The 23,055-nt window shown below is 24.0% G+C and overlaps 1 protein-coding gene across 2 annotated transcripts in view; it reads left to right on the top strand.

Annotated features, from left to right (window-relative positions):
- Positions 1 to 22,795, top strand: part of LOC129608886 (neuronal acetylcholine receptor subunit alpha-7-like) — a 149,576-nt gene extending 126,781 nt beyond the window's left edge. The window contains exons 8-11 of one of the 2 annotated variants that reach the window (XM_055520655.1): positions 18,418 to 18,572; positions 18,763 to 18,879; positions 19,705 to 19,843; positions 21,365 to 22,795. In XM_055520655.1, the coding sequence (XP_055376630.1) occupies positions 18,418 to 18,572; positions 18,763 to 18,879; positions 19,705 to 19,843; positions 21,365 to 21,517 (564 nt within the window). In that variant the 3' untranslated portion in view covers positions 21,518 to 22,795. The remainder of the gene's footprint in view (positions 1 to 18,417; positions 18,573 to 18,762; positions 18,880 to 19,704; positions 19,844 to 21,364) is intronic. The other variant, XM_055520656.1, reaches the window with a different exon arrangement.
- The last annotated feature ends 260 nt before the right edge of the window (positions 22,796 to 23,055 follow it).

Here is a 23,055-nt window from a genome sequence, read left to right as displayed (position 1 = left end):
ATTTCGATGTAGAGTTATTACGTCATTAGAGTTTGAATTTTGGTCTTATAATCTGAGAGAACAGATTATAATCTGACAAACTTTGTATACGAGAGAAAGAGATCATTTTTCAACTAATAATTTTCACCGGTATCAAATTTATAAGCATTCCAAAATTTTCTTGATTTTTAACTTGTTATCACAATTGATGACAGTAATTATCAAATAATATGATTGTATTTTACAAACAACTCATTTATACATTTAAAAATAGTATTTCTGAATCGGAAATTGTATTCGGCAAACTTCATATTTATTCAATACCGTTAAAATTTAACAAAAAAAAATATCAAATTCTTTCTAAATTGCAAAAAACTGAAAATTGCTGTTGAATTTAAAAAAAAATTTCAAAACAAATCGCATTTAACGAAACCTCTCCCTTGGCTCTCCCTAGATCTCCAACTCGCGAAAAAAAAAATTACAATTTTAATTTAAATGTCACCCTGTCACTTATATAATTAGACTTCAATCTTTAAAAAGCATTCACATTATGCCATCTTACTTCCACCTGAATCACAAAAGAAAACGATTTTTTTTTTCTTCATTTTTTTTTAATATTATTAAACTTTGCTTTGAGATCAAAAACAAAAATAAACAATTTCTCTTCTCTTTTGCCTTCTTCATATTTTAATCTTTTAGCATTTTAGGCATAAAATAAAAATATAAAAAAAAGTAGAAAACTTTTCTAAAACGATACTAGGTCAAGTAGAATGATAATGTATGACTGTAAAAGATATTGGGTCAAGAGTATAATTTCAAGAGTTAGCAATGATTTAGTTTTTGCATCAATAATTCTCATCTCATATACAAAAACGAGGAAAAAATAAAATAGTTTTCTTCTTTAAATTATTTTTTTAAAAATTAAAAAAAATGTTTGATTTTTTTTTTATCTATGTTTTAATAATAAATTTTTCGCATATATAAAAAAAAAGAAGAGATTGCGATTTTTGTATACTTAGTTCTCTGAGTCCAACTATTTAATTTGACCCATACCTTGTTTCTGACACACCTTTGCTTGGACACAGAAATATCTAATAAATTTAATTCGCTAGTTTAATTCTTTTCTTATTCTAAAACTGATGCAAATTCAAAATCTTTTTGAATGCAATATCAAAATTTTGAAAATTCAGAAATATAGCGGCTTTCTTCTTTTGCAGTGAAATAATAAAATAAACGCTAAAATAATATTTTTCTTTGACTGTACAAGTTTGCAATTTTAAGAAGTTTGCAACTCTTGATTGTTAAGATTTTAATTGGACCATAATAAATATAACTTCCCAAATTATTGCTCCGTTATTGGATATTGCGTACGTGGCGTTTTAGTTAATTTGAAATTATAGTTCAAACATTTGAAATCATGAGATTATGAAAATAAATCGATTTCGGGTGGAAATAACGATGGTGAAGTGTATTTTAGCCAACAACTATTTTAGTGTAGGCATTAACTTTCAAACAAAATGCTAGAGTTGAAACAAAAGCTAAATTTGGAAGCAGCCGTATGTATTTTCTGGAATTACTACTATATTTTTTGTAATATCCATTCTTACTTCCAATATGTTGCTTTTCTAAAGTCTATATGTGGATTAGAAAATTTCAATTTCACTTTTTCTAATTTCATATTGAATCCCTCTTTTATAAGTGCAAGTAAATTTTCAACCAAGATAACGTCAAAGTGCACTATCACAATAAATTTTCAATGAAATTTTCTACAAATTTCTTTTTTTTGTTTTACAAAATCAGCCCATAAAATTTTATAAATGTTTTAGAAATTTGAAAAAAAAAAATTATTTAAAAATATTTTAATTTTTGCACTCGAATACATAAAGAAAATGAAAGGGATTGCTTATATTCTATTCTAGCTATATGAAAAAAAGAAATAGATAAAAGACGACACTAAGGTGGATGACACTACTTAAGGAGATTTCGTTTATCTTTAAAATATAAAGATCAAAAATGCTCTTTTAACTTTTATCATTTTTCTTCTTTTGTTTCATTTTTTTAATGCAGTTTTCTTTCAAAATCTTATGCTATTATATAAGATAGTGTGTAATTTTATTGTACTTTTAAGATAATGAAATTTTGTAAAATAAAAAAATGAAATTTCTTGGATTTTTGTTTTGAAAAAGAAGAAATTTTCTTAAAATTAAAGCTTATAGCTAGCTATTAAAAAATACATTAATTGTGTAAAATTTGCATACTTCAAAGCGTTTTCTTTAAGATGATTTAAAGCTCCACATATATTATAGTACATTGTAGTTGTACTGAATAGAAATTTAAAACTTTAAAATCCGGATAAATTAAACGTGATCCTAGATTCGTTCGCTTAATTTCAAAATGGTAACTCATTAATTAACTTTTGTCTAAAGCGTTCTTTTTTTAGAGATTGTCTAAATTTTAATGAAAATTCAAATTGTAAATCATAAAAATCCATTGTTCGAGTTCTCATCATTTAAACATCAGCAATTTTTGAAAATATAGTTGTACGTGTGCTGAATCTTACATTTCAGAATATCAACTATTTTAATGAATGAAACCGAATTTCTATTTTATTAATAATCATTTTACAATCTACATCATTGGTACAAAATTCTTAAAAAAATAATAAAATCTTTTATTAATTTAAAATATTAAATTAAAAAATAATATTTTTATTAATTAAAGAACTAAAAATAATACCACAAAAATGCTCTCTTTATCAAATATTTTAAAGACCCACAATAATCTCTCTTAAAATGGAAAAAAATAACCAAATGCATTGTATTTTTTAATTTAATTTCATTTTTGTTCAAATAACAACAAATTCTTTGGTTCAAAAACTTCTTTTGTCTGAAATTACATTCAGAGATAAAATTGAATTTAATTTTTTGAAAATTTTAAAATTAACAAAAATTATTCGACAATCATTTACAATTATTGTTTAGTTAACAAAAGATTATTTAAGCTCTCGTTGTGTTTTTTTATAATATAAAATTATCAATTTAAATATAAAGAATTAAAAAAAATTTTTTGCGAATTAACAAAGAAAAAGGATAATAATTTCGAGTTTTCAAATCGAATATGAAGTTTTCCTAGCATATTTTAAAATATTTCGGGAAGATCATTTTATAAGCCTGGAAAACAACAAGGACAACAATATATTAGATCCTTAAGATACATAAAAATTTCTCAAAATTAATCGCCCAGAACCATATTCAGTATACTCGCCTATATAAAATAATTTATTGATTAAGAAAAAACCAATTTAAATATTTTTTATACAAAAATGCACAAGCATTATTACTAATCCGAAATAATTTGAAAAAAAAAAAAAATTTAATTGAAAAAATTTACAATTTTTAGAAATAAATCATAAAAAATGGGTAAAAATTAATTTTCGCTATTAAGAGTTTGGAATTTTTCTAATTTCCCTAGCAGTTTAGTAAGCAATTTTGATTTAATTTACATTAAATTATATTAGAATTCTTGGAATTCAAAACAATAACAAAAAGAACTAAATAGAAATGGAGCAAGTAGTAGTAAATTTCTCTTTTTACACTCTTTGATTACATTCAACTAAAATACACGTGAATAAATTCATATTTTACTTTGTATTTCTCTATTTTATCAGAGATTTCTTTCATATTAATGGCATACCGTTTTTAGGGGAAAAATTTATGAAAATGACTAATGCATAATATAAACCCAATAGTATATCTTTATATATTCATGTGCATAAGATGTAGAATACACCAACTTAATACAGCAACATGTCTGAAGTCTTTACAGTTCCGGCGAAAAAATTTCAGTTTAAAGCTCACATTTCAAAAGAAATCGGATAGTACTCCTTGCCATTCAAAATACATGGAAGGAATTAAGTCTATAATAAGAATAATATATAATTTTGATTCTAATTTTAGGCATTATATTAAAAATTCTAAAATTTTATAAAATTACATTGTTGTAAATCCTGTACCTATTCTTTCAATTTCGCCGGGCAATATGTTATACGTAGATCTACTATTTGTTAAATAGTTTGACCAATAATGCTTATTTGCTTTTCGTTATTTTCTACTAAATTTTCACTTTATTTTTGGTAATAAAATTCTCACAATATGTCCTCTGATCTTATTATACACTAGCATTGTAGCTTTCTTACAAAATAATAAATATTTTCACCATTAATTTCCAAAAAAAAAAAAAGAGAAACACAAGAAAAATTAAATCAAAATTATTAATCAGGATCATCAGGATTTTTTTAAGAAAAATTTCTCATTCATACATTAAAATAATTTACATTTTTCAAAAAGAAATTAATTCCTCTATAGAATTCATTAATTTTTTAAAAATGTTCTATTATCCTAGTAGGCAGAGGTCATTATCCTTAATGTTGTTTTATTATACTACCATACATTTAATATTCAATATTTTTTCTGTTTTAAACCCCCAAAAACTTTACTATTCTCATTAAACTTTTATTAAATTGCAGCACAAAAATAATGTTTTCATTAAAAACAAAAAGCGAAATAATAAAAATTTCAAATTTTTCATATAAATCTAAAAACCCAAAAAAAAAGCACTTTAATTGAAAACAATAGTGTCATTTCCTTTTACAAGAAAAATATTAGTCTAAAAAATTGATTTATTATTTTACTACAAATACGAGAAAATTTAAAGAGGTTTACAACAGATTTCTCAAATAATATTATTAATATTGTATTCCTATATACACATATAAATACTTGTTTATGTATGTACACTGTATGTTATGAGAATGACAACGTTAAATTGACTATTTTCAACCCAAAAGAATAATAATAAGGATGCACTTTAGAACTGCAGCATAACACAAGCACAGCAAAAGAATACCAACTAAAAACAGACGAAAAAAACAAACACAAAATAAATAAAAGATTTTCTCTCTGTTGGATTTTTCAATTTTCCTTCTGAATTATTTTTATATAGGTGTAGCCAAAAAAAAAAAAAACAAAGGAAAAACCTGAAAAAAACTTTATTTACTTTGAAAATTTAATTTAAAAATTTAAGAAAATAGAAAAAAAAATAAAAAAAAAAGGAACTTTTGAAAGCAAAAGAAAAAATAAAACAAAAAATTCTTTTCAAACCATTTTTCTTTTTTTTTCATTTTCCGATTTTACTTTCTTTTTTTCTTTTGTTTTTCGTTTCTTACATGAGAAAACTAATTTTAAAAACTTTAATTCACAAATAGAAGCATATAAAAACAAAAGCATACTATTGTGCTGTCAAATTTCAATATTCTTATTTAAAACTCTAAAGTCTGAATATAAAATAGAGAACAAAAACAAATTAGCCTTTCATTGAAATTAAACTGGAATTTCTTTTGTAAAATTCTTATAGGTCATTCAGTAAACAAAACAAAACAAAGAAAACGAATATAATGAAAAGCTGAAAATTTCTTTATAGAAACAATTTAAATATTCATTAAGCAAATTCATTAACCAAGTTCTCAATTAAAAAAATTACAAGAAAAAATTTAGAATAAGAGTATCGCCTGTATTTGGAATTACAGTGCATACAGTGAATTTTATTGCATAATTTATGGCGAAACACATAAATTAATTTGTATAGCATATATTTAAACGAATTTAATAAATTTCAGTGAATTACGTAAATGAAGGCGAATTCAATATATTGCGGCGAATTACAAAATTGTGGCGAATTGTTTGATTTGCCTTAAATTTAATAAATTGCTGTGAATTACATAATCCGCAGCGAATTGCAACAAAAAAGATCATTTCTAATTCTTAAATCGTCAATTGTTATCCAATAAACTAAATGTTAATCCAAGGCATTAAATATTTTGATTAGGCGAAACTAGACGACCGAAAATAATACTATGAAAATTAAAAGTTTAAGTTCATTTGCGAAAAGTTAAGTTGAAAAATTATTTTTGAAAAGAACAAATTTCTCCTTAAGAGCTGATTTCGTTTTAAAACGAAAGAAAACACTTTTTTATTTATAGTACATTCATATTAGAAATGCTTTGTAATTGCAGCAATTTAGTATTGAAAAAAAAGCAAACTAAAAGTTCCATTTGATTCCATAATATTTGCAATATTTCCTTTTGATTTCAAAAAAAATTTCTTCTTTCTACACGTATGTATGAATTCAGAAAATTTTTTGTGCTGGTATTCGGGTATAAAGAGTATATGTGCATAATTTTTTTTTTCTTGCATTGGTTTTTACCGTTTCATAAAATTTTAATAGACTTATTTTTCAACCAGAAAACTCTGTTCTCTGTTTATATATTCGACTAGATTCGTTTTTGATTTGTGATACTTTTTGTTTTTTTTTTTTGTTGTTTGCTTTATTATTAAGTAGAAATGTCCTGATGTCCTGGTTCTTTTTTTTCTCTGTATGATTTTTTTTAGGTTTATAATTTATTTACTCTTGTGTTATCATCTTATTTTTCGTTCTAACTCTTTTTTTTTGTAATTTTGCATGTTTTCTATACTCGTATAAATATTTTTCTGTGTTCTATAGTCGAAAGATCCTTTTAATAATGCAATGCATAACATATAGCAACTTAAATTATCTAGTCATGTATATATATTTTAAAATGCATATAGAGGTAGAACCTCTAAGAAAAATTTTAAGGAAAAACAGAAAAAATTCTGGAAAAACGAATTTATTGTGATTCTTTTGCAGACTTTATTCGAAATAACCATTAGTTCTCATATATTCACTTATTTTTTTATAGTGTTTTTGGTGTTTCTTTCTTTAAAAATATCATGCTTATTGATAAAGAAAAGTGAATATATGGAAAAAAATATTTTTTTTAACACATAGTATTTTATGACCATTTTAAGGAATCCATATAAGAAAATTTTAGAAATAACTGTAAAACGAAAAAAAAAAACTAGTAGTTGCGAACCAAATCATGTTAAAAATTATTTTTTTCATGGAAAAATTTTAAGGACTCGAACCGTAAACAAATAAAATTTATATTAATATTATTTTATGGCTAGGATTATAAATCAACTGTTTAAATCTCGAAAGTAAACAATTTTCTGGTTTTTATATTAAAACGTCACATATTTCCATTAGGACTACGTTATACACGCGTTTCTTATATATTAACTGTTATACTTTAAATAAATCACTCAAAGCAAAAAATGTTTAATACTATAATAATTTTGTTATATAAATTTCAAAATATTTAATATTCACAAATCTCTTTTATGAATATATGTACTCAACTATTTTAAATATGCACACATATAATTAATTTAAATATGGTATATAATATACATAAAAATGTATGTGCATGCAAAATTTATTGTCAAAGATTTCTTTTTTTCTTGTTCTTATATACCTACATGCATTTTGTGAAAATTATTGGAGCATATTTAATAAACAAAAAGCATAAACTTCAATATTAAAAAAAGGAATAAATTAATAAGAAATATAAAAAAATAAACACAACTAGAAATATAGAAATTCAGTAAATAAAATTAAAAAAATTTAGATAACAATTTTATGGTAAATTTAAATATTTAGAAAATAATATTATTAAATTTAATTTACAGCTTCAAAAAAAAAACTTTAATTTTTAGTACTTTTCCAAAAAAAATTTTGAAAAAAGTGGTTATTAGTTTCACTCTGTCCGTCCGTCCGTCTGTTCGTTTACATGTTTACAAAACTTCTATAGCCATGAAGATAGAAAGTTGAAATTTTATACGTAGATAACCCTTTACCAGAAGCTTGTTTCCGTAAAAAATTTTTACCTAACTCCCCCCCTCTAAAAGTTATACCCTCCCCTAAAAAGCCTAAAAATGCTGTTTTTTAACTATTTATTGCAGGGAAACCATAATCATTTTTTTTAAATTTTCGAAAATGCAAATGGCTTTTAAAAAAAACGACCGTAATAACATTTACGAGTATCACTTCTTTCTAAAATCCGCTTTTTCCAAAATTTGCATGTCGTTTTTCTTCTAGACCCCAAGTTGTGAAGGTCTGAAATTTTAACAGCTTTTAGATACTATTTATTAGTTCATTTAGTTAGAAGAAAATTTTTTCCCACCTTCACACCCCTCCCCCCCACCCCCTCAAATTATCCCTTCCCGACATTTGTAAAATTTGAATTGTTGGCACCTTATATTTCCGAAACCACAAGCTTTTTCCAATTTCTATAAACGCAGAAATCTAACGGTAAATTACATGTCATTAAAAAATATAATTATTTTTTCTTAACTCTTACAATTAATCCTTAAAATTTAGCATTATGTTAACGCCTTTTAAAATTTTTTTTTTGTTTTATTTCAAAGAATGCACACAATGCTCATCCTAAACGTATGCAATTTTTTAAAGTATATTCATATATCAATGAAAGTGATTTTAGTAATGTAATATATATAGCTTAATTGTTCTTCCAACCAGCATTTTTACTTGTTGAAGGGGAAAAGTGCTATATTACAAACCATTGGTTTGACCCAACTCTAATAATTCAACTTAAAAATCTTCTTTAAGAATTAAAAATTGTTACAAGTTTAACTGTATTACAAGTAAAAATATGACCCTGCAATAGTATTATTGTGTAAAATAATTGGGTTTTAAACAAAACATAAAAAATTTAATAATTTCACAAATTATTTTATACAACTGCAGGGTCACATTTTACCCTCAATTTAAATGAAAACGTTCACAAAAAGTGAATTTTTTTTTTTTGAAATTTTCAATTTTCCAAATTTTTACTGTATAAATAAAATTTTTTCCTCCAATTAAAAATTTTAATTAAGACCGTATTAAATGCAATAAATTTGATTTTCTTAAATATCTATCAAAAATGTTAAGCTCACACATACTCACATCAACTTAATTTTCAAAAATAAATAAAATAACCAAAATTAATTTAATTATGAATAATTTCAAAAAGAAAAAACAGAAAAACATTAATGACCATCCTATTAACAGATGTGCCATTCTAAATTTAAATATTTGGTTCTCTTCTTTCTATTTGATTTTGATTTCAATTCACTCTTCCACAATTCCATTCCACTCCATTTTTCTCTAAACTGTACTGTGCTTATGGTCTATAACTGTGATGAAAAAATATGTGAGTACAGTACTTTTTCAAATGCTTTATAGTCTCTCTCTTTCTCTTTTCTGCGCTCATCACTCTTACCAAATTTCTAAAAATTTTATATAATTCTTATTAACAATTCTGCCATCTTTCGGTTATTTATGTAAGACTTTCCTTTTCATTTGATAATTTTTTTTAATCTCATATTTTGTTTTCTGTTTGTTTTTTTCCTTTCATTTTTATTAAATGAGACTCGACTTTCCTTTAAGCATTCCTCCACCAGTACATTATTTAAATTTAGTTATAAAAGATTCCAAATAAATAAATTGATTCAATTTCCTTTTTTTGCCCCCCTTACTTGTTGTTGTTGTTCTTTTATTAAAGAGAGAAAAGAATTTAAGAATTAAGAAATAAGAAAAAAAAGTACCATCTTAAATAAAACAAAAATGAAAAATTCTTCTAAATATTTAAAATTTAAATATGAAGAAAATCAATTTGTGAAACCACATTCACCGAATTATTAAATAGAATTAATTTAACAATGAAACAAAACAACAATACCAACAAGAGAAATTGAATGGGGAAGAAAAACTTTTTAAAAAAAAAAATATTTTATTTTTTTATTCATTTCTATTTTGTTTGAGGTTTTTCTTTGGGGCTAAAATTATTTTCTTCAAAAAACAAATTCAACAACTCTATTCTTTTTAGTTCTATTTTAATACCATTATTCTATTCAAATCTTGGTATTTTATGGTTTTTCTATTGAAACTTTTAAATTTCTACCGATTTCTACTATGTTTTGTATATAATCTTTTGAATTAAATGACAGTGTCATCTTACTTACATATATACAGTAATATCACATCAGAGATTTTTTTTAGATGTTAGTTCATTAAAGAACTAGATTTAAAACCATAAACATGTCTTAATTATAATTAAACAGACGATCATCAGAAAAATACCACTGTAAATATAATAAAAATAAAAAAAAGAAATAAAATAAAAAAAAAAGAAAATGTGCCGTTTAAAAAAAGTGAAAGATTAAAGGTAAAAAAATCCTAGAGAACGATCAAGGAAATTAATAAGTGGGCTTACTTAGTTTTAAGAGTAATATGTCGCACAAAATTGACAAAAGATTACTATATAATTTTCAATTACGATGTTTGGTTGAAAGATCTTAAAAGTATATATACAATTCGTTTAAACTAAATTTGGATAATCGGAAAAAATATCAAAATGTTAGCGTTCGAGAATTTGTGTAAAATAATAAATGTGACAACCGAATACTGAAAGATAGGTCGTAATTGGCATTTTTTTAAAGATTATATAATATTTTTTTAAAGGTTCTCGATTTAAATGAAATTACTGATACAGCATTTCCGCATCTTCGTTCACGGAATGTAGGTACATAAACACGATAGAGTGAAACTACAAGTTGGTCAGTTTAATTTGGAAATTATGACTATTTAGAAGCGTCTTAATTTGGGTTCAAATCCCCACTATTCATAGGTCTCGGTCAGGATATATATCCGCCTATATCTTTGCTCCTCGATAATTTTTAACCACTGTTTTAAAACGAAAAAAAAAAACATATTCTAAAAGTTTACTTTAAAAAAAATTTATAATATTTCTTAAAGGTTTTTAGAAAAATTTCAAACAAATTTTGAAATAAGTTTTTTTCATAAAATTAAAAATAATATAGATTTTTATCAACTTTATTAACTACACATAAACTAGCTGTCAGCTACATATTATATTATTCCACAAGCATTATTATTTATTTTATATCTTATACAAGTGTACTATAAGCATTTATATACATATAGCCATCAGCTATAAATGGAAAAACAAGTTTTAAATTCTCTGGTAAAACTTTTTTTTTTTTTTAATAAAACTTAAAACCCTCTGTTTATTATGCCGCAGTTAATATTTTAAATTATTCCCTCCTGAGGTGACAACAAATATAAATATAATTTTTCTCAATTATTATTATGTATGTACATATATATTGTTATATTATATAAATAACTATATAAACTCTAGGTAATGCAAATTTTCTGACTACGTTTAGCTTTTCTTTTTTTTTAAAAAACAAATAAATATTTTATACTAAATACAATCCTAATGTTGATCCCTTACCCGCAATAATATCTCTGCACTTTATTTATATGTTTATTAAAATATATATATATATATATATATATATATATAAAAGGGAACAACGACACATCAATCCGATCCGAATTTTCATGAGAAATAGAAGAAAGAAAATTTATTTTCTTATTCGAATTTTATTGTCTGTCATTTTGGTTTTTCTTATTCCTGGTTTTCTTTAATTTTTAAAAGGGATATTCCTGCCTTTTTTTTAGAAAATGTGACGAAAAATGTTCACTTTCATTCATAAGATTTGCATATTATAAGTCTATATACATCACACATCTATATAGCCGCATATAATATAATATATAAGTTCAAATTCAATATTTCTGGTATTAAACACCAAATGATATACTTTTATACATACATGCGTTACTTATATTTAATTTGATCCAATGTTTCAAGAGCAATGGTTTCTGTGTATGGTTCATATAATAATATAAGTGTGTAATAGAAGTTTGGCAAAAAATGCGTAAAGGATATATGTAAGGATATATGTATTTATGGTAAATGGAAGTTAGTGTTATTTTTTATGAATTATTTAGAGAAAATATTCAACTTCTTCGTTTCTTCATTTTTATTATTATATTTATTGTTATTATTATTTCTTATGGTCTTGAAGGTGTAATTCGTTATTTTTATTTTCAAATATATATAAGTATATAGAGATATACTTATATTTTATACACCTATAAAATTAAGGCACAAAAAGTGAAAAAACAAATTGAAAGGATATTACAAAATTTATCTATCTACAATTTTGGTATAATCATATACAAAGTTATAAAAAAAATTGCTACAGGCGCAACAAACAATCTGCAATAAAATACGTTTTTTAATGTAATATTTAAAATTCGGACTTATAATAATTTCGACAGAAAACAAAAAAGAAAATAAATGAAATTTTACAAAAAAAAAAAAAAAACAATATTGTTTAAGATAGGGTGATATTTCGCGACTTTAAAAATTAAGTTTTGATTTGACAGATCTGAAACTACAAATACACCTCTTCTACAGAATAATATCATCCATATTTTTGAAAACTCAAAGTATTATAACCGAATATATTGGCATAACGCGAGCTCTAACCTAATTTTTAAACAAATAATTTTTCCAATATTTTTTCAATGTTAAAGAATTTGGAGAATCAGTCTCCTTTATATCGATTTCATTCAATTAACGACAACTTAGTTTACTAAAAAACTTGCTGAAGCAAAATTCGTCCTAATAAATTGTGAACAGTTTAACAAAAAAAAAACCTTCAATAAATAGCATAAATCAGAGTAAATTTGCTAGAGCACATTGTGTGCTGTACTTTTACAATTTTTATATTACTTAATTAATATAAATTCTGTAATATGAAATTATGAATTTAATCACTCCAATATTATGACTTACTTTTATAAATATCCTACAGTTGTCATATTTAACAAAATTATATTACTTTGCATTTTCAATTTTTTAAAAGTATTTTTAAAATGATGGAATAAAAGAATGCCAAAAATAAATAAAAATTTTATACAAATAATATTTGAAGATCTCAGTCTTAAGCAATTTGTTTAAAAAAGAAAACGACCCCAAAACAAAACCAACAAAATAAAAAAAAATATGGAATCAGATAAAAAAAAAGAAAATAAAATAAAAAAACAAACAAAACGAAAAAGAAAAAGAGATATGTGTGCGTTATCTTTTCCTTTCTTGCTCTTTTCTTTTCATTTTTTTCTTCTTACCTGAAAAATAAAATTTATTACGTGTATGTCATTTTTATTTAAAGAGTATAAATATATATATACATAGATAAATGTAAACATAATATAATGATTTCAGAATATGCAATGAAAACTAAAGAAAACAAAAAATGAAATGAAATGGAAATGAAATTGAAGAAAACCCGTCACTTTAAAGTGAAACATAAAATAAAAGTGAAATTTTCAGTAAAATACGATACAAACACATACAAACATTTTCTTACATTTGTAATATTGTGTACATAAATCTATTGATACCATAAATTTCAGCAAAAATATCACCCAAAAATAATATTCACCTGAATTGAACAAATATACCATATTTATTCTGTCAGTATTGCCATATGAAATAATTTCTTAAAGTTAAAACATAATTTGTTTTTTTTTCTAGTTTGACATTATATAAGAAATATGTGTAACATAATGCTCTTTTTTTAATAAATAAAAATTAATTTTTAATTAATTTTATTATAACTTTTAATTAATTAAAAGTTCAATATAAATCATGCAAAAAATTTTGTAAATTCCCTTACAGCCTTAAGTTTTCTATATTGTTACGATATTGTCCCTTTCAACAAATGAGATTAAATTCAATATAAACGAGTATCATATAGCACATGAAAGACTCAATTTCGATGAGAAGTTATTTGACTAAAATTCAGGATTTTAATTCAACTGGACTGGAAGACAGATTTCGCTAATAAAAAGAGAAATAACTTTAAATAAATTTGGGTCAAACCAATGGTTTGTATTATACCACTTTTCACTGCAACAATTGAAAATACTGCTTTTAAAAACAATCTTTGTATAATTAAAATTACTATAGGAAACTATTTCAAAGATTGCATACATTTAGGTTGAACATTTTATGCAGTCTTTGAAATAAAGTAAAAAAAAAATTTAAATCTACAATCTGCGTTTGCAAAATTTAAAAAATGCTTATGGTTTCACTGCAATAAATAGTTAAAAAATTGTATTTTTAGGGTTTTGGGGGAGTATAACTTTTAGAGGGAGGGAGATAGGTAAAAAATTTGTTGTACGGAAATAAGTTTCTAGTAAAGATCTATGTGTGCATAAAATTTCAGCCCTCTATCTTCAAGGGTGTTGAAGTTTTGTAAACAGACACACAGACAGACGGACGGATGGACAGAGAGAGGAGTGAAACTAATAAGAACCTTTTTCTTCAAAATTTTTTTTGAAAAGTGCCAAAAACTAGTTAAATTAAAAGAACTTTTATATTAACATATAACTCTTACTTTTGGCAACTCTTTATATTCTGACATTATAAACAATTTTACCTATACATGTAGTATTATATTATTATACATATTAGTATTATAATAATATACTAAAGCATATATGTACATATACTGTACATAATAAATAAATTGGAAAATGATGAAAGTACTGCAAAATTAATAAGGTCTTATAGAGTTTTTTTTTTTTTGAGAGCTATAAAAGTCTGGATCATATATGTATAACATCACTTTGAATTTTATATTTATGTTTGATTTAAATTTTACATAATATAACACATGTAAACATAAATATTAACTTAATACCTGCAAAGAAAAAAACAAATTTAAAAAGATGAACATTGACCGCATAAACAAATGGGTTTATAAAAAAACCAACGGAATGTATTAAAAAATGAAATTTTATATTTTCAATTCATTTCAAAAGCTTTTTTTCAAACGGTATTTTTACTTTCCTTGTAGTTCATTCAATTATTCCTTAGTTATCCTCATGTTATGAAGTTGAATGTGATGCCGGCTCATTTGCAGCATCCATCTCAACTTCAAAATCATACTGCTTGGGGGAGAAAAATATATTCGATTGCGATTATTAAAATTTTTCAAAAAAATTTGACATTTCCATTATAGAAAATAGATCTAGGAACATAAAATTCCATACAAATTCATTATTTGTCAAAACAAAACAATCAAATAAGCCAATTAAAAATGTCATTTTTCTTGTAAGTAGGTAATGTAAGAAATTCAAGTGACCCATACTCACATAGTACATATTTCCCTATAATCAATAAAAGCTTGTCGACGGCTGCCTTAGATTGTTAAAAACCTCCAAAAAATTAATGAAAAATTAATTAGCTTTTCTACGGTTGCCTAGAAAAATGCAATATTAAATTTTTATTGCTTCATTTTTAAAGCAATATAAAATTTGTCTACTATATTAATAGCTATACATCAATAGTTTAAAAACTTTGAAAGAAAAACAGTTTTTTGAAAAAATTAATGAGCAATCGACTAGATTTGATGGAATTAAGTGCGGGTCAGAAAGTCAATCAAAGGAAATCAATTAACCAATCGAAAAATATTGATTATTCAACGAAAAAGCCGTAAATCAATTAGGCGTGGATCAGTTTTCACAGTATTTCTACCAAATATTTCCGGACAAAGCCGCTTGATGCTTAAAGTTCTAAACTTTAACAAATTATATTGCATCCAATTTGCATAAACGGCATCAATTTCAACATCATACCAAAAAAACAAGGAAAATTTTTCAAGTTATACTTAAATAAATTTTACATTTATTTCTACCAAACTATAAAAAAAATAGTTTATAAGCCTTTCAAACCTAAATTATTTTCAAAACTAAAAATTAAAGTTAAAATTTTTTTAAACTTTCTACTCTACACCTAGTCAACCTCCTGCGTTTTTGCTCCTAAACAAAAATTCTTTCCATATTTCGTTATCCAAAATAACTTAAATATACAATAAATAATATACATATATACATATTTCACATTACACTTTATTTGCATTCATAAATTAAATACTTATATAAAAAAAATGGAGCACACTTTATACACGCACATACCGGCATACATTTACATCACATTAATTTAATATCTGATTTATCAAGACATAATTTTCTACTAAAGTTAAATACAATATATGAATATAAATAAAAGTATATATGGAATACATCCACATAAATGAATACAAAAAATAGAAAGAATAACATTAAGTTAAGCGCTACGCAAGCAAACACAACAACAACAACAAAATAGAGAACAACATATAAAACGAAAATATAAGAAACCGCATGAAAAAACCCTAAAATGTTAACGGAACATTTAGCTAAACAATTTACAAAAAAAAATTAAAATAACAAAATAGAACAAGAAAAATCACCGAGAAAACTTAAATTCATCTTGAATAAAAATTATTTTGCATCTTCTTCATGTTCACCTCTTATTCGTCATGTTCACCCCTTATATTGAAACAAAAAAAAATCTTTCCTGCTCACTGCCTTATTTTCCACCTTAATATCTCATTTACCTATACATTTTTCTTACATACCATATCCTACTAAGTACTAACAAAATATTACAGTATTTCTCCTACTACTTACTACTCGTATTACAACAACCTATTAATTTTATTTTCTGAAATTATTCCTATAAAACACACAACTATCAGACCGAGAAATAAATAAAGAAAATAAATGAAAAATAGAAAAATATATGCTGTTCACTCTCTCTCTCTCCCTCTCTCTCTCCCTCCGTTATCTAGTTTTAAATTTACCATACCATTTCCGAATAGCAATAACTTTTTGGGTAAAATCAAAACCATCTATAAAATTTATCTTCTCCTTCCTTTTGATTTTCTTTCTTATTTATACCTAACAGCATAAAATAATGAAAACATTTAAAAAACAAAAATGTATAACGTAAATAAAAATCAAACAAACGACAACTACACTATAACAATAATAATAAAGAAAACCCAATTCACCTCACCACCTCATTTCACTTTTAACCTCGACGAAACCAAAAACTTCAAGTTGAACAGAGAACAAAAAGAAAGAAATTAAAAAAATGGAAAGCAAAAACAAGAAAAAAATAACAGGAGAACATATTTTCTCTCTTTAGTCTTAAAAAATAAAAAATTAACATAAGTGCCTACTTTTTATACTTCTACCCAAAGTGTACCCAAAATTACAAAAAAAAAGAAAATTTTTGTATGTAAAAGTAGAAAAACTTTAAAATTTTTACCTGTTTTCGTTAATTTTTTCTTTTTTCCTTCATTGTTGTTTTGTAAATTTTTGTTCGTCATTTTTCAAACGCTTATCATCTTTAAAGGTTGAAAAACACAATAACAACAACCACAATTACTGATAGACATACAAAACCCATCAAGAAAGAAAAAATAACAAAAATAAAAAGAAACAAAAACATTAGAAAATTTTAGAGTATAAAAAAAAAGAAAAACTCATGAAAGAGCAAATATATGAGAAAGGTATTTAAAGTTAAACAAAGTATTAAAGAAAGAGAGTGAGAACGTAAAAGGGAGGTATCGAGGGGCAAAAATAGGGAACAAACAAAAATGAGATAAAAAGGATGGTAAATCAAGGAGAATTTTTACAGTAAAAGGAAAGGAAAATAAAAGTCATTAATCTCTTTTTTTTATAAATCCTTTAGTAGCCTGTATCAAATTTATAAAATAAAACAATCAACTAAAAAAAAAGGGAAAAAAAAACAAAAAGGTTTACTTGAAATTTAAGAAAAGTAAAAAAGGACGAAGAGATTTTAATTTAATATGTAAACGACATTTTCATCTCAAATTTAAAAAATTTTTTGGAAAATAATCAAATTTAATTCAATTTTTGATTTTTTTTTTTTTTAAATAAATGAAACAAAAAACTTCTCTCTCAAATTTAATAAAAAAAAAAATAAATTGCTAATTGAACAATTTAAATGAATAAAAAAAAAAGTAAGGGCAATACATATATTTCATTACTCTAATTCAGACTACTTAGATAAATCTTACATGAATATGAGTATTCCTACCCGGTTCATACCAATTCCAATAATCTTCTTAAAACGCTTCTGGTTATAATTTTCCGAAAGTTATTTAACATTAAGAAGCCCAGAAGACTCCATATATCTCTTAGATTGCTCTCTCCCACTCCTCTCATCACTTAACCCGTCCAGTATGAGGGTCCACTTCTGCAGAAAGAATTTTGCCTGATAAAGGATGAACTAGCAACCTACATGCCCTGGTGCTCAACAAAGCGTCCTCTAGTTATATTTACAAAATTTAGTGCTTCCTCTAAAAAAAACTTGCTATCACAAGATATTTTATTACGGTTTTGCTTACTATTATTACTGGGCTAACACGAGCTGTTATAATCACCGTATACCTGAACAACTGCCGCAATAGTTTATCAATCACTTGTCACTTATCGATTATAATTTTCCATTGTCGTCAATAAGAAGAATATGAAACTAATGAACCTGAATGATTTCGGTACCATATCCTCTCTCCAAACTCTTGCACGGAGGAATTTGGTACCAAAATAGCCGAAAATTCTAAAAATTTTAGTCTTAGATTTTAAAATTTTGAAATATTTAAAAAAAAATCCAAATATTTACGAGTAATAATTTGTTTTTTTTTTTTCTTTTCTTTTAAGATTCGTGTCGTTTTTTTATGCTGGCTACCATGGTTACTACGAATGAATCGGCCGGGTAGACATATATCAATTAGTGATTTTCCTCCAACTCCATGTTCAGATACATCATCCGAAAGAAAACAACAAATACTTTCTGATGTTGAACTTAAAGAGAGGTATATTAAACAAGAAAAATATAATACAGAGAAAAAAATTAATGTTATTTTCCATTATTATGTGTTTTTTTCTTCGCGGAAAAATTCATTAACATTGTTAATTTATCATATTATATATATATATATACATCTTAATATATGTGTATGTACAAACATAACAATATTATAAATTATATATATTCATATACAGGTCATCAAAGTCATTATTAGCGAACGTACTCGATATAGACGATGATTTTCGACATAATTGTAGACCATTAACCCCAGGAGGAACACTGCCACATAATCCAGCTTTTTATAGGACTGTGTACGGGTAACATTTATGTTGTTGTGTCCACTAGAGCTTTTTTGTGTGTATATTTTTTAATTTTTTATCAGATACCAAATCAAATTTTTTTTAGAAAACTTAGAAAACAAATTTATTAACAAATTTTGCGAAAGCTTTAAAATAGGAAAATATTTTAAAACTAGTAATTTCATTCAGTTTAAACTTCTATTACTTTCTTCAAATTTTTATACATGCTTTCATAATTTGAAAAGCAGATGATCACAGAAAATCAGAATTTGTCTTATACAGACTTAAGATTTCTTATTAATAAACCATTCCCATTTATTAAATGACCAAATTTGCGGAATGTTATTATATTAATATTAAAAAAAAACCAAATTTCATTAATGTTGGATCAAATTTCACGAATTTTGAAAATCAAAAATGATATTTCAAATTTTAAGCTTTTGAAAACGAGTTCTTCGTTGCTGGTATCTGAAATTTCAAATATACCTAATTAAAAGCTAACTTGAGATAATTAGTCAACTTAAAACTGCCAATCTGATTATTCGACTTCATCAAACTCAAAAACTCAAAACATACAATTAAAATACAATACAATAATGTAACACAGTCATATTTTATGTATGTAGAAAGTTTCATTTTTTATCAAACTCAAACAATAAGAAAAAAGAGAACCTTCATATTCATTTTTGTTTTTTGTTGTGTCAAAAGGTGTTTGCTCTACGATTTAGCCTATTCAGTATTGATTAATATAAAATGTTCTCATAAATTTATTTTAAAATTTTTTTTTATTTACTACTAAATTTTTATTTCATGTGGAAAATATTTAATATAATATAGTCAAGGTGATGACGGTAGTATTGGACCTATAGGTAGCACTCGTATGCCAGACGCAGTTACTCAACACACTTGTATAAAATCATCAACAGACTACGAATTAGGATTAATTTTAAAAGAAATTCGATTTATAACCGATCAGGTAAGTTTGGTATTTAAATTATTTTATGCTTGCTTGATTGTTATTTTGTTTGCTTCTAAAAATATTTGAATATTCTTTTCTTTAATTATCCCTAAAGAACAGTGTTTTGGTTTGTATTATAAATAAGTCTTTTATTATTATTTTTTATGATTAATCAAAAGCGAATTTAATTTTTATTTAAAAAACATATTTTCAAATAAAGCACTAATAAAACAATGTTCTCTAATGTTATAATTCGTACTATTGTCTGCAAATCGCTTCGTTCTGTCTCTCCTGTACATCAAAAATCGAAAAAGCGTTCGTTGTTTCATTACACCGTCTTGCGTCCATGACCCAAAATTCACTCACTTTATCCTGTTTACACTAGGTCTAAAGATTGAAGTCGTAACTTTCTTATTTCAATGATTATTCCAACGTTATTATTTTCGGCTGGTTATTATTTTCTTACAATTCAATTTACGGAATTTTTTAAAATGCAAAAATAATTCTTGTTATTTAATGTTGTAATAATAATAAAATCCTATTACATTTTTTTGCAAATTAGCAAGAAATATATTGTAACTATATAAGTTTAGGTAAAAAATTATGTGGCTGTAATGTAATGTAAGTAAAAAGATTTGATTTACGGAATTACGATTTACGGACAACATTCCCGGAACATACTAATTTCGTCTAAGAAAAAGTTTGACTTTCTGTTTTTAGTAACTAAATCGGAATTACGATAAAGAATTTTTGATTAACTATAATATTTTCTGTATTATTCCTTACCAAGACCGTGAAATTGAACCTACGTTCCAACATTATTAATTCACTGTTACTGCGGTTTTCCTCCTTCTTCAATTATTCGTCTAAATTCAGAATTATTTTTTATAAAAAATTATTTTTTAATTAGTTTAAAATTTTTTTAGGTTTTTAATATTTTTTTTTAATTTTTACCGTAAATAATTATTTCTACAAATTTTTTTATCTACAAAATAAATTTTTAAATGAACATTACTTTCTAAAATTTCGAAAGTAACTAAGAAGAATTGATTTTTATTTCGAGAACGAAATTATATTTAATTTAATTATTTTATTTTATATTTGTAAACAAGCAATGTTGCTAAACATTCATTTGATTATATTCATGTTGCTTACAGATTTTACATTTAAAATATCATTTTAAAATTTTATATTAAGATTTTATAATTATAACATAGTATTAGTTTTTTAAAATTAAAATAATTATTATTAAAAAAATAATTTATTAATATATTTTATATTATCTTTTATCTCTTTTATTATCTTTTATTATTTTCCTATTAAAATTAATAATCATTAAATTAATAATAATTTAATTAACCCATCGTACCTTCCCCTATATTTTTCATTTGTATTAAAATAATCACTCAATGAATAATAATATTTATTATACAACTAAAAACAACTTTAAACATACACAAAAACGAACATTTATTTTATACACAAATTAATACATTTATATATATATATATTTATATATTTAATATATATAAATATCAGCTCCGTAAGGAAGACGAAGATAATGATATAGCCAATGATTGGAAATTTGCAGCTATGGTCGTTGACAGACTGTGCCTTATCATATTCACAATGTTCACAATATTAGCCACAATAGCTGTACTATTTTCAGCACCACATATTATTGTCTCGTAGCCATATGAGAGAGGTTATTGTTATTGGTTTTATCATAAAATCAATTTGTTAATTATTAAATTAATATCGAAAGTTTTTAAATAAATTAAAATTTAAATAATTTAAAAATTGAAATAAAAAACAAATAAAACAAATTATTACTAAAACATCATAAAAACAAAAAAGTTAAAAACAAAAACTAATAACTTTAAAGTATAAATATCAAAAAGAGAATGAAGAAAAAGAACGAATACAGAAAGAAAGAAAAATTTAATTTAATTTTAAAAATATTTTGATGATTAAAATTATAAAAAAAAAAATACAAAAAACACATTCACAAAAATATAAAAAAAATAATTTCTTAAAATACGTGCATGCATAGTAAATTTTTAGATTCAAAACAAAAAAAAGAAAATATTGCAATTGCATATTCCAAAAGATCTCAAATAGCGAACGTTAAATTTTTAAATACACTCACACAACACACACAAAAAGCTTATAAATAAAATTTTCTCTTAAATTTTCAAATTTTAATTGTAATTATAATTGAAAATTCACAACAAAAAAAAACTATTAATTTTAAAATGTAATTTGAATTGATTCAATTCAAAATATATTTAAATTTCTTAATATAAAAAATTAATAAAAAATATTTAAAATTATTCGCGAGAAAAAACACACAATAACAACAATTCAAATACAAAAATTTACAAACTAAAAAGTAAAATCGTATGCATTTAAAAATATAAAAATGCATTGTATAAAAACGGACAGCAGCAGAGCAACAAAAACTAAAAGAAAAACAAATTTTATATTCGAATTAATTTTCTATCTTCAGACAATTTCTCTTGCCTTGTCCTCTTCAAAATTCTCCACTTTCAATTCTCAAATACAATCAAAGAAAAAAAAAATATAAATTAAGTGTTTAATATTTAATATAGGCAATGAATATTATTAAAGCAAAGCAACTGAAATTACAATAATTCAAAGCAAAGATACAAAAAAAAAAGAAACAAACGGGTAAAATTAAATTTTCTTAAATAACACAAAAAAAAAACTCAATACGCAATAAATAGTCATAATGTTCTTTTAGACATGATCATGCATATATACTGCCATCTTTTCGAAAACCGAGGTACTAAAATTATATTAAATTTAAAATATTGATTGGAATAATTGAAAATTTTCAATACTCTCGAGTAAATACTTGAATTACATATTTTATGTCTTTGTAAACTGTCTTGTTACCTAATCTATAAATTATTAGTTGAAATTTCCCCAATCGCACATAAATAAAGAGACAAACTTATTTAATTTTAAAAAAATAATTTTTTATTGAATGACAGTTAAAGCAAAATTCAAAAAAGCCATTTTCCTTCTTTGAAACAGATTCACGATCAGATTAGATTTGGAGCGATCTGATTGACATTAGAGTAAATCAAATTTTAAAAAGAGATTAGAAAATTGATAAAAAACAACCAAAGAAAAAACGTCAAAGCCTACGTCAATCATATACAAAATATGGATTATACAATAATCTGTCACATTTAAAAATTAGT

This window comes from Condylostylus longicornis, unplaced genomic scaffold (genome assembly GCF_029603195.1).
Source record: "Condylostylus longicornis isolate FDR11 unplaced genomic scaffold, ASM2960319v2 ptg000037l, whole genome shotgun sequence".
NCBI classification, from domain to species: domain Eukaryota; kingdom Metazoa; phylum Arthropoda; class Insecta; order Diptera; family Dolichopodidae; genus Condylostylus; species Condylostylus longicornis.
Note: the sequence above shows the minus strand (reverse complement) of the source record. Positions and strands in the feature narration are given on the sequence as shown.